Source organism: Melanostigma gelatinosum (genome assembly GCF_949748355.1).
Source record: "Melanostigma gelatinosum genome assembly, chromosome: 20".
NCBI lineage: Eukaryota > Metazoa > Chordata > Actinopteri > Perciformes > Zoarcidae > Melanostigma > Melanostigma gelatinosum.
Genome location: NC_136653.1, coordinates 13,438,980 through 13,453,716, shown reverse-complemented (window position 1 = coordinate 13,453,716; position 14,737 = coordinate 13,438,980). Strand labels below are relative to the sequence as shown.

At 44.3% G+C, this 14,737-nt stretch overlaps 1 protein-coding gene across 4 annotated transcripts in view; it reads right to left on the bottom strand.

Moving 5' to 3' along the window:
* arfgef1 (ADP-ribosylation factor guanine nucleotide-exchange factor 1 (brefeldin A-inhibited)) overlaps positions 1 to 13,922 on the bottom strand; it is a 43,103-nt gene extending 29,181 nt beyond the window's left edge. For all 4 annotated transcript variants that reach the window (XM_079291598.1, XM_079291595.1, XM_079291597.1 and 1 more), the window contains exons 1-2: positions 13,640 to 13,922; positions 196 to 226 (exon numbers count right to left, since the gene is read on the bottom strand). In XM_079291598.1, coding sequence (XP_079147724.1) covers positions 196 to 226; positions 13,640 to 13,763 — 155 coding nt within the window. In that variant the 5' untranslated portion in view covers positions 13,764 to 13,922. The remainder of the gene's footprint in view (positions 1 to 195; positions 227 to 13,639) is intronic.
* Positions 13,923 to 14,737: the final 815 nt, after the last annotated feature.

Here is a 14,737-nt window from a genome sequence, read left to right as displayed (position 1 = left end):
GGCAGAAGGACACAAACAAAAACACACTAGAGGACACACACACACACCAAATCCCCTTTACTAGTCTGAACACAGGAGAAAGCCCAGAGAGGCTTGCAGCTGAGCTATGAACGTTACAGTGACTGAACAAGCAGAAAGAGAGACGAAACCAATTAAATGACCCTCAATGCCGTATGTAATTAATCAACTGCTTACCTTAACTTTTCTGATTCCTCTTTGATTTCCTCTGAAAAGAGGAAAAACAGAAAGATGTTAAATTAGTCAAGTGTGAGCGTTGGGGAATGTAAAGTCTGCAGTGTTTTATTCACTTCATGACACCGTTGGGAGTGGAGCATGTATCAGGCATGGCAGCACAAAGAACGAGACTTCTTTACGAAGGACGGGTTTCAGAAAATATTCTCAGCACAACAAATCAGATGATGTTTTCCGGAGCCCTTCAGGAAGCGTGTGTGTGTGTGTGTGTGTGTGTGTGTGTGTGTGTGTGGCCACCAATTCCCCTCCCAGAGGATTTAGGCTACACACTGTGCTGACACTTACAGTACATATGTATTGTACTCTAGATGAAAGAGTAGCGCGAGTTCTCACACAATCTTGAGTTAAAAGTATTCAAGAAGACAAATGAGTGCAGTTGTTGCCCGAGTTTCATTGCGTCTTCACGGCGATGGTCTTGTTGACGCCCCGGCGCCGCGCAGAAAGGAGCTAATGGGCAAACGTATTGCCTCAGCTGCAGCTGGGCCCCCTAAAAACAAAATGTAATCATTATTCACTCTGCACTGCGTCTGTGAGCCAGGCCAACACTTGTGTTTATTTCACAGATCTAGAGGCATGAAAGCAGTTGAACTTGCTGAGCACTGGCACAGAAGAGCCCGTAAACACAGAGGGAGGTATGAGTGAGATAGAGAGGCAGCAATAAGAGCGAGAGAGAGAGAGCCGAATAGACGCCAGTTGGTAGTAGACATTAAAAGGAGGCCTTCAATGAGGAAGCTTTTTAAAAACACAGCGGCAAAGTCCTCACAGAATCCCACCCGTCTGTGATGGTTGGGGGAAAAACACCAGTAATCCAATGACAGCCCAATTATTTCACTGCTGGAAGCCGAACAGTCCTCTCAAAGAAATCCACTTGGCGAGAATATTTAGCGCTCGACACTCAGTGGAATTGCATTAAGGCTGGTTTCAAACACGTTATACTGTACTACCCCGTGAGGGGGGCTAATCTATACATCTGCTACATACATTGTGTCCCTGTGTGGATCCAAACCCAACATGAAATCCGATCACATGTCATCTTGTCATCTTTTCATGTCGTTATTCGGAGACAGACTGAGTGGGATCGTGGAGCCTTGAGCCAAGTCTGTGTGTGTTCAACTGCCTTCAACGCCTTGTACACACAGACTACTGTAATGACGCGACGTACTCATTCATCAGGCTGTTGATTATTTATTTAAATGCCCCAAGGCAAGATCCTTAAATTGCTCTTTTTGTTCCACTAACAGTCCAAAATCCAAATATACTCAAATTCACAGTGAAATAAATAAAGAAACACATCCTCACGTTTCAGAAGCTGCAAATGTATTTTGCGTGTCACACAACATTATTATTGTTGACTTAAGAATCGGGCTGCAACTAACAATTACTTCCATTTTTGATTGATATTTGAGGATTATTCTCTCTATTCTCTGGATGGGCAGCATTCAATCTGACATGAATGGAAGTTCTGGCTCAGTATGAAGCCTCAGATTTAACAGATATAGAGATGAGCTGAGCGATACCAGGCACCGACAATGCACTTGTCATAATGATGACAGCTTTCTCATATTAGCTTTGATCTTTTGATTTCTATTGTCGGGACATTTTTTAAAAAACCTCTCATTATAGTGTGTTTGTTTAGTGCGCTTTCTTCCCTTATTTGTTTTCTTTCCGGGTAAAAGCTGGCGCTTAACGCCTTATTTGTATGAAAAACTTTTAGTTCTTGAGCGAGAGGCGTTGACTTAAACATCAAGTGCATATCAACTACTTTTACTGCTTCTTTTTGATCCGGACCATAAATGTATGACCTGCACCAAACACATTGTTCAAAGACATTTGTTTCATCACTACGACTGCAGAAGATTATTTCTAATATCAATTAACCTGTGACTGCTTTGAGATTGTTCCATAAAATGTGACAACTTCAAATTACTCATTTTGTCGGCCCAATAGTCCAAAACTCAAGCAGTATTTCATTTACAATGATACCAAACAGAGAAAATCTGTAAAAAAATTTCATATTTCAGCACGTTTTGCGGTTTTGCTTAATAAATTACCGCTGCAATTAATCATTTATTATCAGAAACCGCTGTGCGTCCGTTTCTCCCCCGCTCTGCTTAGTCCATGACACAGAAGTTACAGCAGCACTCTAGAAGTCTCTTTACCAAGATATACGTGAAGTTACAAACATGCACTGACCCCAGGCTGTCACGCTTTTAATATCAGCTTTGCGTCAAACGATTTCTGTAGCCCAGGGTTATCAGATTCATGCAAACACTCACACAAGAAGACAGGCCGGTGAGCACACGAGCAGCCAGCTTGGTTGGAGGGGCGGAGATCGTCATGTTGTCTGTGTAAGTAACCATCAGATAATTAGCGTGGTGTGTCGGGAGTGTTGATGAGGAATTGTCAACCGCAGGATTTGAACGGTGAAACCATGGCAACGGCGGGTGGTGTTGGTGATGCGAAAGAACAGATATGTGCTGGAGGCTCCTGGGGCCGGGCAGACCAGAGCTGCAAATTAAAGCTGTGGAGTCACATGTGATCTGCCAGCTACCGGTTTCAAAACAGTTCGAGTGCAGACATATGCCGGCAGCCAGCCGAGTGGGACTGACACAAACACACACAAACTCGCATGCGAAACTCAATTATTTATTAAGTTAAATCTCATTTTTTTTATCAATTGTCAGCCATGATATGATCAGAACACATGCTGCAATGAATGAACCGAGAGAACGCTGAATACAAGCATTAAAGTCTGCATTTGCCTCGGCGCACACAGGCAGACGCATCCCAAAATGGCTCATCATAGTCTGATCAGGTGCCCAAAAATAAACCACCAACACTAAAAGAATATTTTACTGGTGGGAGAAAAGTCTAATTAAGTTTAAATTTAAATGAAATAAAAAAATATTTCTGTGGTATTCTGGTTAGTAGCTTTAAAAAAAAAAAGTTTAGAACTTCTTCTGTAGACGCCACGAGGCCAGAAATGGCAGCCTTTTGTCACTTATTAACCCAACCCCCCTCTGCTGAGTACTGCTGACCTTGAAGGCGCCGTGCTCTGTGTCCTGGTTTGTCCGATGCCAGGACCCACAGTATAAACAAAGCACAGCAGCAGCGGCAGTTCAGTGTAGTGGGCAAAACAGTGATGCAGATGAAACTTTGAAAGTGTGAAACTGACACTTGAGCAACTCCCACAAAGCCCAACATTGGTGTATTTGTTGCATCAACATCCATCTCCACTCATCCATTATTCTCCTATTACATCAAAAAATACGTATTTTCCAAGAAGTCAAAACTATTTTGTGGAAAATACCACAGTGAAAAAATAAAAGCACAAGAAGGTCAATCCCTCCACTTGTTTGAACTGACCAGAGCCACCCTGCTCTCCTGTGAGCTACAGCCCAGACTTCAATAGAAAGCCTTTGACAGCTCCATAATGTATGAGAGCAGCCTGCTATGGACTCAATCACTGCCACCATTTCGCTGATCTTCAAAAGGTACTCCCTCCCCCCCCCCCTTACACTGACTTTGACCCAGATACTAACAGCAGATGCATTAATAGTAGAGTATTTAGGCCTACATGTAGCTTTTCTTTCATCATCAAGACATAAGAGAGTCAAAAACGTGTATGAATTTCCTATTTCCCTGGTGTATTATCGCATTGGCCTACTGCCTCTCATACTTCAGAAGCAGTGTCCACAAAGGCACGTTCACCAGTCCAGTCCTGACCAGATACGGTGCAAATGAGAGCCTTTCTCACTGTGGTTTGAGTTTGCACGACCGAGTCCCATACACCCCCGAGCTTGTCAGCGATTCAAAAGGCCCCCCTAGAAAGCTGCCTCTAAGCTGGGGGAGAAGGTCAGTCAAAACCTGGCCAATCATTTCTCCACTCCTGCTCTCGGGAGTGACTGCACTGCACGCCTGGATGAAGGTCAGGTACAAGTCAGGTACACCTCCCCACCGTCAAACGGTGTTGTAGCACCAACAGTATTAATGGCCTTTGTCCTCCTGATGGGGGAAATAAAAACACTTCCTTTCATTTCAGAAAACATTCAGCCCTGGCTACAGTCTTGATACGATGACACACAAAGTCGCTGAGTTAATGCTTCCAACCATTGACAGTGAGCGAGAGGCGGGTTTCTGCAGTGCTTTTACACGATACATGTTTGAAACGGGGGCTTATCAGTGATCCCTTCAATCACACCTTACACTGAGCTACAGCAAAAGCCGACCACGACTTGGATAACAACTGCACAATGGCGTAGTCAGCCTCTTGGCATGCAGCAAATATGCAGCTGTAACAGATAAGGCTGATGAATCAGCAAGGGAAGTATTTGGCAAACCCTGGGCCAAAGGTTAGAGGCAGGGTTGCCGCATTAAATCCCTGGAATACCTGGAGGAAAATCGAAGCCGAGTGATTGAGGAATGTGCTCCCCTCATTGAGCAACCACGACCAAAATCCCTGGAGCATTGAAGCTTACAACCTAATGCTTCGAACAAGAGCTAATGCGTGTGGAGGAAAGCAAACAATGTTGCTGAAAGTTGTGCATATTTGCTGAACTTTCACTGAATAACCAAACGCCACAGAGACGCTAAAACTACAGCGTGAAGCTGCAACACATGGTGGTGCATTTTTAGAAAAACACACCACCCATTAACACAAAGCAGAATGGCGGTCCGCTTTCATGACGCATCGCATCAAAGTGGCTTCTCGAGGCGGCGTGACAACCTGCTCCCCATCTCTCACTGCTGACAGAAGCCGCTTGCGGGCTAAACTTCTTCTCCTCCTTCCCGGGCGCCACCCTGCCTTTGCAAGCGTGACAAAGCATTCCTAAGCAGCAGCAGCAGCAGCAGCAGCAGCAGAGGACCCTGTTGGGAGTGTCCACCACAGGGACGACTGACTGTTCACCAGAACCATTAACACTGGAACCACCGACCCTCCCTGGATGCATTTGTGGTCGTGTAATGTGTGCTTGTGCAAGAGTGCATCAAGAAAATGCATTGCCTATGCTTACTGCAAGTAAGGAATACTAAAAAAGCAACTCAATCAGTGTTGAAGTTACACTGGTTTTTTAACACAGGTCAATAACACAGCTGCACATTGCCCTCGTAGCCTAAAGCAGGGCTACATCTGTAGCCTGCGTCACGACTCTTCTATCGCGTTTCGTAAAGGGTCTTGCCGTTTTTGGCGTAATACCCGTGGAGAGTGAAGTGTCAGTGTGAATCTGTTGTGGTTTGGACAAGATTTGCATTTCCGTTCCCAGCTTTAACAAATACAGACGTGCAAATACAAGCAGCAGCAGCTCATCCTGGGTGCAGTACGTCTGCAGAGTGACGTGTAAACAGAGGTAAAGTGACCATTATTTCAAGCCGAGGGCGCGCCGCTCGCTGCCGCATGCTGTACATGTGGACACTTCATTCACAAATACCTGGCCGCTGCTATACGTTTGTTCATGCAGTTCTATTGCAAAGGCGCGTGTCAGGAATACGTCGTTGGTTTTTAAAAAGGTGTACAAAAAGAGATGGCACACCTGGAGTGCAATGGATTACAATGAACAACATAATATTGCAGCTATATGCAAACTTTAAAACCAAAGGCCTCGGAGGCTGCACACACCTGGGCGAATAGACTTGCTGACTAATGCTGTTGGATGATCACCAATTCAATAAGTAGACATTCTGCCAGCAAGGTGTTCACACACATAACCACAATCAAACATGCACAGATACACACACACACACTCTCACACCAAAAATCCCATGAGAGCTCCAACATTTCATCAATTAAGACACAGCAGAGCCTGCACACAGCTGCTCCTCTGGCGGGAGGGAGTGAGATAAACAGACAGCTCTCCGCAGTACGTCACAAGATCGGCAGCAGGAAAACAGCCTCGCTGAAGGGGGGGGGGGGTGAGGAGAGAAGGGGGGGGAGCAAGAGAAAGCAGGGACAAGGACGAGGCTGGCTTCCAAAACAAATCCGCGATATAAACCCGACTCTCGCCGGTTCCATAGTTTGTGCCCAATGTGTACGAGTGTGCTCATATTACAAGGCTACTAGAGGAGAACAGTATCCTCAGTCTCATTTTAACACTGTTGTGAGACATGTTTTGGCTCTTTCTGAGTGGGACCTTTACCGCAGACAGAACAAAGACAGAAGGAGAAGAATGCATCCTCATCACTTCCTGCCCTTTGGGTAGATCAAAAACCTGCAACCAAACACACACACACTCCTTCCTCATGGGCTTCCAACCGTCTTTAAAACACACACACACACAGAGGAGAGGTTAGAGATCACTCTCTGACTCAGTTTCCATCACCTGAGCGAGGAGGAGGAGCTGGAGAAAGGGCATCCCACAACATTTACATTTCAAAGCGCTTAGAGCCCGTCTGCACCTGGCATGGATCCCACAGTTGGCTCTAACCACTCCGTATGCAGCGGTGGGCTTTAATTCAATACAGTGCCCGATTGCTTTCACCTCCGTGAAGCACGGCGGTCTCGGTGACTGCGTGCTTCCAGATATGGAGCGCCGAGTGTGCAGGATGTTCAGGCAGGTAAAGAAAAAGCAGGCGTGAGCGTGGCTGGACAGGATAAGAGAAATAAGCCGAGGAGACAAGGAAAGGAAGCCTCGGGACTCAGATGGACATAAACTGCCTTTATAAACTGCCAAGATATAAAAAAGTGGATTCTTATCTTCATTCAGTGTCCGACATTGACCCCATTATTGAGGGCGCGAGCATCGTCGAGAAACAGCATTTCGAGAACAGTTTGCAATAAGACAATGTCGACAGTTCTAGTAATAAAGACCACACTGTAGCTTTGCGCCACTAAAATCGGCTTAATCTGTGGATGAATCAACGTGTCGGTGTACATCCCCGCCTCCTACCAAACAGAGGTAAACACGGGGCAGCTGCGACCACCACGCAGAGCCTGAGAAAAATCAGACCCCTGACATTTCCATTGTCCACGCTGAAAGGAAAAGGTTGCACAGCAGTAATTACATTTGGAAGGGAAGAAGGGAACACTGTCAGAGGTTGTCTGGGCTACCTAATCACGTGTGTGTGTACAACCAACCTCCTCACTCGCGCTTGCATAAGCCTGTTTAATCACCATGGCTGAATTAAGGCTCTCCTTTTTCTTTGCCATAAAGTGACAAAACTCGGCCTCCACAAGGCCTCGCTTACTCAGCTGCCGGCCGTGTTATTGGAATGAATTAAACTTAAATAACTCCGCTGATGCATGATTCGGCACTTTTCTTCTCCAATGCTATGAATTGCACTGTCTGTCCTCTGAAATGGGGTTCTTATCACTGTGCTGCACAAGCTGGAGATAATAGCCAGCCAATGGAAGATAAATACGTGTATTGTGAACTGCATCCTCCTCAGCTCCTTCAGTCAAAGTGTCCTTTCTCATCCAACCTACCCTCTTATAAGTCCCAGCATGCTTAGCGGCAAGCTATGATGGAGTAAAAAGTCAACCATGGTGGAGCACGGTCAACTTTCTTGTTGTGCTACTGCCGAAAGGAAGTTAGAGTCCTGTATGTGTGCTTGTGTATAAAACAAATAAAAAGGTTCTCTGAGCCCACGTTAGCATTGGATATGTACCGTTCAGCTATTTAAACCTGCCTCTGCACCTCTACAAAATCCAGCAGTTTTGGAGAAGCCATCGTGCGGTTGTATTCCACTCAGGAAGAGGAAGCTAACAAGCTAAGCTAACTAGCTTACACTCGGTGAGTGGAAGATGGTTAGCCATGCTGGCTAATGTGGGAGACGGGTACAACACGCAACAAAGGCCATAAAGACGGAATCAAACCCGCGACGTTCTGTGGTTACATGTGCCGTACCCGCCCGCCCGCCCGGCAGTTTGCGGTATAATTAATTCATCACCTGTCCCGGAACTACAGGAGGCATCAGTGGAGAGAAATACTGCATTATGTATGGAGGTATCAGTGTAAGAAAATAAATGAAAAAATCCCTTCCTTCTAAATTCTAAGCCATCTTGTCCGGATATGAAGGGTTTTTTTTTTGATGCTTTCAGAGAGAGCGTGGACTCACGCCATGTTGACTACTCCGCTGCTGCTCATTATCTGAATACCAGTCAACCTTTGGGGTTACACGCAGCTTGTGTCTGCACTTAGTCTGCAGCTTGTGTCTGCACTTAGTCTGCAGGGGAGCAACGAGCCAGAAACCAGGCACGGGGGCCTCACCCTTTGTCATGTCTCCCTTTCCTTCGGGGCAATGTAGCAATAGACTTGATTATGGAACACATTGTTGCAACACATTTAGAAGACATATTGTACCCTATGGACTGAGCACCTGCAAAGGGGTTTTATCGCGATACATTTTCTCAAACTTAAATATGGAATGATCAATAGCTGATGTCCAACAGGCTAGAAGGGCAAAGCATGTCTGTGTCTTAGTTTAGTCTGTCTGGTCTCGATTTGATTGTAGCTCCACTGTGGAAGGGGATATAGATGTCTTTTATATTTGAAAGAATTCAGATTTTAAGAAGACATCCGAATTGCACACATGCATGCGCATATATCTGATTCCAGTTAAAGTGAAATAGTGGAACATTTAGTGCCATTTACAGCAACCCTGACGAGTAAAATTATCTCAAAAATGTAGTCAACGGTCGCCATCTCTTCACCCATTTACACTTTCTCATCCTCGGCAATACCGGCACGTTTCATCAGCAAGTTTGCGGCCTCCGCTGCATGGAAATCAGAATGAAATTTGTGTCAGGAATATGAAGAATGCCAGTAAAAAGGCTGCCAGGTGCACAAATACGGGAAGCTTTTAATATTCCGTAGGAGTACAGACATACGAAGCTTGCCCTGCCAGCAGCCCTCAGCTCACCGCACTGTGCGGGTCTTCAGGGTGTCGTGGTAAAAAAAACCTTGATGAACAAACAGGATCTTTTATAGCCTGGCGCTTATCACGGTGGAGCATGTGGCGACACGGGGGCAGCTTGTCACAGCGGAGCATGTGCTGGCCATTCTTAACGATCAGAGGTACATTTGTTCCATTGCCACGTTCGCTGAACTCTAAAAGAATTTTAAAAAAAAGGTGGCCCGAGCAGGCAGTGGCCTTGATTTTGGTGCAAAAGAGCAGCTTGCAACCTCTTGTTGTTTTCGTCTGTGTTTGAAGTTGTATTCAAGGTTCTTTTTGACTTTGATGGGAAAACGCTTTGCCACGGTTATGCCACAAATGCAGAGGCCTGAGTGACGCAAACATCCCACGTACGAGCAGGAGACATTTCTTAATCATGACAAGATTACAATTATGTAAATTGCAAGTAGGGGATGTTAGTGATGAATTGATAATGATTTCTTAGCCTTTGATTATTAAATGATTACTGACTATAGAGTGACCGAGGATCAATTAAGGAAATTGCTTTATTTTAGCAGGAACTAAAGTGAAAACAGTTTCTATGTGGCTTCGACCAACAGTTTGGAAACTCCAGGATCACTCCAAGGCTACAAAAACTAGAATAACAAAACTCCCATTGATATAATATAACACCAACTTTAAGAGGCATTTAAATTCTGCAACAAACGTCCCATTTTAAAGAAGAAAAGGATAATGCTGATGTCGGACCAATGAATAAATGAAAGGAAACAAACACTTCCAGTATAGCATGCCAAGAGTCAGTGGACCATGTCGATATTCTCGCTGCTGGTTTATTGTTATTTCTTTCCTCATACCGACCCCATGTTGCAAAACAGTCAAATTGAATGAATGTTAAACCCCGTCAGTCCGCGGGGAACAAACCACAGACACGCAAACCGCCAATATCTGCCAGCAAGCAATTGCTGACGAGCCAACTGACAACGATAAGGCTTTCTCGCAACACAACTTTCTGCCACAAAATGAACACTGCTCTCACTGCCCATACAACACCAAAGGAAGGGTCTGTTCCAGAAAACAATCTCAGCCAAGCTAACCTTACCTGTCCACTGCGAAACAACGCTGAATAATGGACGTCAGGTGGTAATGAATATGAATCCGATGGGATCCATGTTGCTCTGCGTCTGCTTGATGTCAGTAGGTAATAGTTTGAGAACATGATAACAATAAGGGATGCCCCCTCTCATTCGGTTAGTCGACTAATCGGTCGTTTTCTTTCATTGATTAGTCTTTTTTTTTAATGCTGAATGAATCTCTGGTATAAGATACAAATGTATGTTTTTGTGTGATTCTTTGTGGAGAAACTCGATTAGTCGACAAACTTGTTTGAGTGTTAGAGGGCAGCCCTAATAATTATAAAGCCATCATCCCTGAATTCATTTGAACATATGAACCATTTAAGCTACAACTGCAGGTATTGAGTAAATATATATATATATATATATATATATATTTTTTTTTTTTTAAATCGGTGATCAGTGGCAAGGAAAAAAACCAAAACATAGAGTATCCAACAAAGCTTCAGACATGGTGCAGTTCTCTTTCCAGAGGCTGCCTCCAGGACCTAAACAGAATCTGCATCTGCAGGTAATAGAAAGTGACGAGAGGAATCGAGAATGCACCTGCAACAGGTTTGCAGGTTGCTGTGACCTGTGACCTGTTGCAGCTGACCCTCAGATCACACACCCTAAGGGCAGATATAATGAGCGACGTGCTCGGCAGGACTCGTCTCCTTAAGTGCCTGCTACCCTAGGGTACGAGCTCTCGCTCCTCTTAGCGTGGTAGCTCGTACAGAGCTCCCTGATTGAACTTGTTACAGTCACAGTACGACTGCTTGGCAGCAGCAGTGAAGCCACGCCAACCTCTCAGGTCAGAGAAGACGGGTTGGGTTTACAGAAAGAAAGAAACCATCCACAAAGCCAGCATCACGTGGAGCAAGCGATGCGTTACAACAACGAACCGAAGCCTGCATGTTCTGACAGGTGATGGGCAGACACAGCCCGAGGTCCTTTGATATCTTCAAGTTAACGGTCGGCTTTACCCTCCGTCTGTTCCTCGCAATCACACAGCTCCTCCCGAAGAAGCCGACGGCTGTACGCCACTACAGTTTAGAGCGTGCGAGATGGTATTATTTTTGGGAAAGTGCTGAGCTACCGTTTTGATAATCCAAGAGAAAGGTCAGTGTGGGAGAGAGGAAGGTGGACTGTCTGACAAAGGCAGCCTAGCCAGAGCCTTTTACCTAATTCCTATGTATTAAAACCCTGCAGTGATATATATATATATATATATATATAAACCCAGGAATGAAAAGCTAAATAAATATACCATCTTGTGTTATACAAGGAATAAAAAAAAAGAAATCAAACAATACTTGCACCTGGTTTTGCACAGTGAATAACAGGAGAACGTTCAGTGACAGCAAAGAGGAGACTCTGGCACAGGCACTCTCTCCGAGATGTCTCAGAGCCCCAAGAGCTGGAGGGGATTATGTAAGTCACTCAGTATACTGGGTCACCGAGTCGTTTTCTGATATGCACTACTACTGTGCCACTGCTACGCTCATTACAGAGATTCACATTGTGTAGGTTTTTTATGAGTATGACTGAGCCTCAGAAAACAACAATGACTGCGTAACTAATGCTGCTTTTTAAAAAGGGGAGAGTACACCCTGAAATATAATTCTGTGTTAGCTGGTGAATGTCAATCAGCAGACAGACTGTAGTGGTGATGTCATCCGGAGACAAAATATGGTGCCGCTCCATAAACTGCTAGGATGCTATATGACAGTCAGCATTCATGGCGGGTTTTTTTTTTCCGTGGTTGTTTTCCGACTCCGATTTGGACGACCTACATTTCAATAAAAGCCATAGGGTGGCTAATTCACTTACAGCGACAAAGAGTGTCACCCGATGACATCATCGATTTAAGTCTTTCTGCTCTGATTCATAGGTAAAGAGACAATACTGACTCTCCACTGGTGCATTTCATGGTGTGTTTTCCTTTAAACACACATGCTGGAGAGAGCCTCGTTCTTTCAAACCTCTTTTTTTCTGTTGCTCTACAAACAATAAAGTGGGGGGGAGGAATATATGATTTGTGTGTAGGTGGGTTGGTTTTACAAAGCATCAGAGCAAGCCTCGACAAACACGATACACGATCGGTGTATTTAGTCTTCAAGGCCATTTCAAAACCCGGCAACAGCTGAAAGTTGCTGCCTTTACCAACTCTGTCAGACAGGTTGGATGTCTGGCTGCTGTCCAACATGGACTCATTGTTTCTCTGGTAGTGTCATGTTACTTCCCTTTTGCAGGACAAAAACCCAGCTTGTTCCAACTCAGAGCTGATGAACAATCCCTGGCATGTGAAAACAACATTGGTTATGGTATTTTGGATGTAAAATATTAGCTGCTCTGTGAATTTCTGTTTGTCTAAATGTATTTACAAAATGTACATTTATTATTAATAGTCATCCCAAGGTGTTTTGGAAAATACACCTGCTAACAAATAGTTTCAGAAAGCTACCACATATAGTACAATTCAAAGCGGACGTTATGTGATGTTGACTTCAAAATAAAAGCACAGTCGACGTGCAACAACTGGCGCGGATATACGTGCTGTATGAAGTGAAACTTTGTTATTTTATATTAATTGTTTTACAAATACATATATTTTTTTCAGTTTTAGTGTTTAAAATTACTGCCATATTTGCTCAGTATCACGTGCATTTCAATTGTAATTTTATTTTCTTAGATACGACCGGAAATCATCTTACTATAGGCACTAGCTTGACGTTGTTCTAGCATAGAGGTGCTACTGACAGCTTCCGTCTTCACTGTCCCGACTTCTCGTGTAGTTTCACAACATAACAATAAAGATCAGAACCCAGAGATTCAGATTATTAAACCGTTTAATGAATAAAGGATGTAATAAATGGACAAACTGTCTTCCAACACGCCGTGTACTCAACGGGCACGGCTACGTCTCTCGTGTACCAGGAAGAGACACAAACATCTCGCACCTTTACGGGGTTAAACACGTCAAATCGAGGCGTTTAAATAAGCAGAGTATACACTTGGCTACTGTATAAGCTGTAGTTATTGGTTGGTTCGATATTGAAGGAGGATGCAGCCGTTAACAACTTTAGTTTCCCGTCCAGTGCTCGGCCTGGTCTTACATCGCTACTAGTTTCGCAGCATCGGCTTCAGTGTTGCAAACACCCACCCTCTTCTGCACCATTTCCGTGTTTCGTACGGAATCACATTCCCGTGCCACGTCAATTAAATACGCAGGTTTTGCTTAATTGTAACGCCGGACAACAAGACAATAGCAGCCATCGCTTAACGACTGGTCATCACACTGTGTTGCCACAACGCTGCGACATTGCAGGATCGCCGGTTATTAAGTGAGAGGGTGCATGACGTGTCTAAATCAATGAGTCCAAGACCGGGGAGAGAGCAAAAATGTGCACGCTAAAACAACTTACCAAGTGCCACCTCGCAGGCTTTGCGCAATTGTGAATGGTGAGCCTTTTTCACCTCCTTGTCGGCCAGGATCTTTTCCAAAGCTCGTGTGAGGAACATGTTTTTCGTCTTTTTGCCCTCAAACATGTCGCACCGGAATTTTGGGGCGAGGTGTGCCTGGTCCCAAAGAGGGGCGGGGGAGTGGTGGCTTCCTCGACTAGAGATGTATTCCTTTACAAATGTCAGCCTCGGAGCCCCCTAACAGACACACACAAATAAACACAGAAGGTGGGGTAAATCCCTCAGCTATCCATTAACGACCTGCCTCCTGCGCCATGTTGGAGAGAGGAAGCGACGTCACGTTGCCTACGTTGAGAACGGTCGCAGTGAGGCAGCAGGGAGAGAGAGAGGGAGGAGAGAGAGAGATGTCATGAGTGTAGTCTTCCAGCTAAGCGTTCGTGCATACGCCTACACGGCATCCAATTAGTGATATTTCTGACAGCTACATTACAGGTGTATTTGAAAATAAGGGAAATAAGCCTTTTTGTTATTCTCAGATGATCATAATTGAAAATAAGGACATATTTAACTCCAGCATTTAGATACATTACAGATGTAAACACATCGAAAAACATTTGATTTTTTTCTTCACTTGTATTTAGTTTCCAGAGCAATGTTTTTTACAACCCATGGATGTAGTCATATTTTTTCCAGGATCATAAATAAAACTGAAGCATAATCATAAAACATGAATTACTCACATTAAGTTATTGTCCATGGTTATTATATAGCAGATATCACGATATATTTTTGTTCAACCCTACCATCACTTCACTTAATTCGTCACACATCTATGACTGTACCTATATATATATATATATATATATATATATATATATATATATATATATATATATATGTTTAGCTGAACTACCTTTTATGGCCTTGAGAAATATTTAGCAAAGTTCAGCAGCAAATACATCCAGAAAATCTGGCAATTTGACAACACAGATTTGGCAGTTGTGGGCGGCAGAGTTCACTTTCACTTTGGGATGTCTTGCATGTCAGCTCCACCATTTCTGAATCCATAAATAAGTGCAGCACTGCAGAGTCAGAGAGTG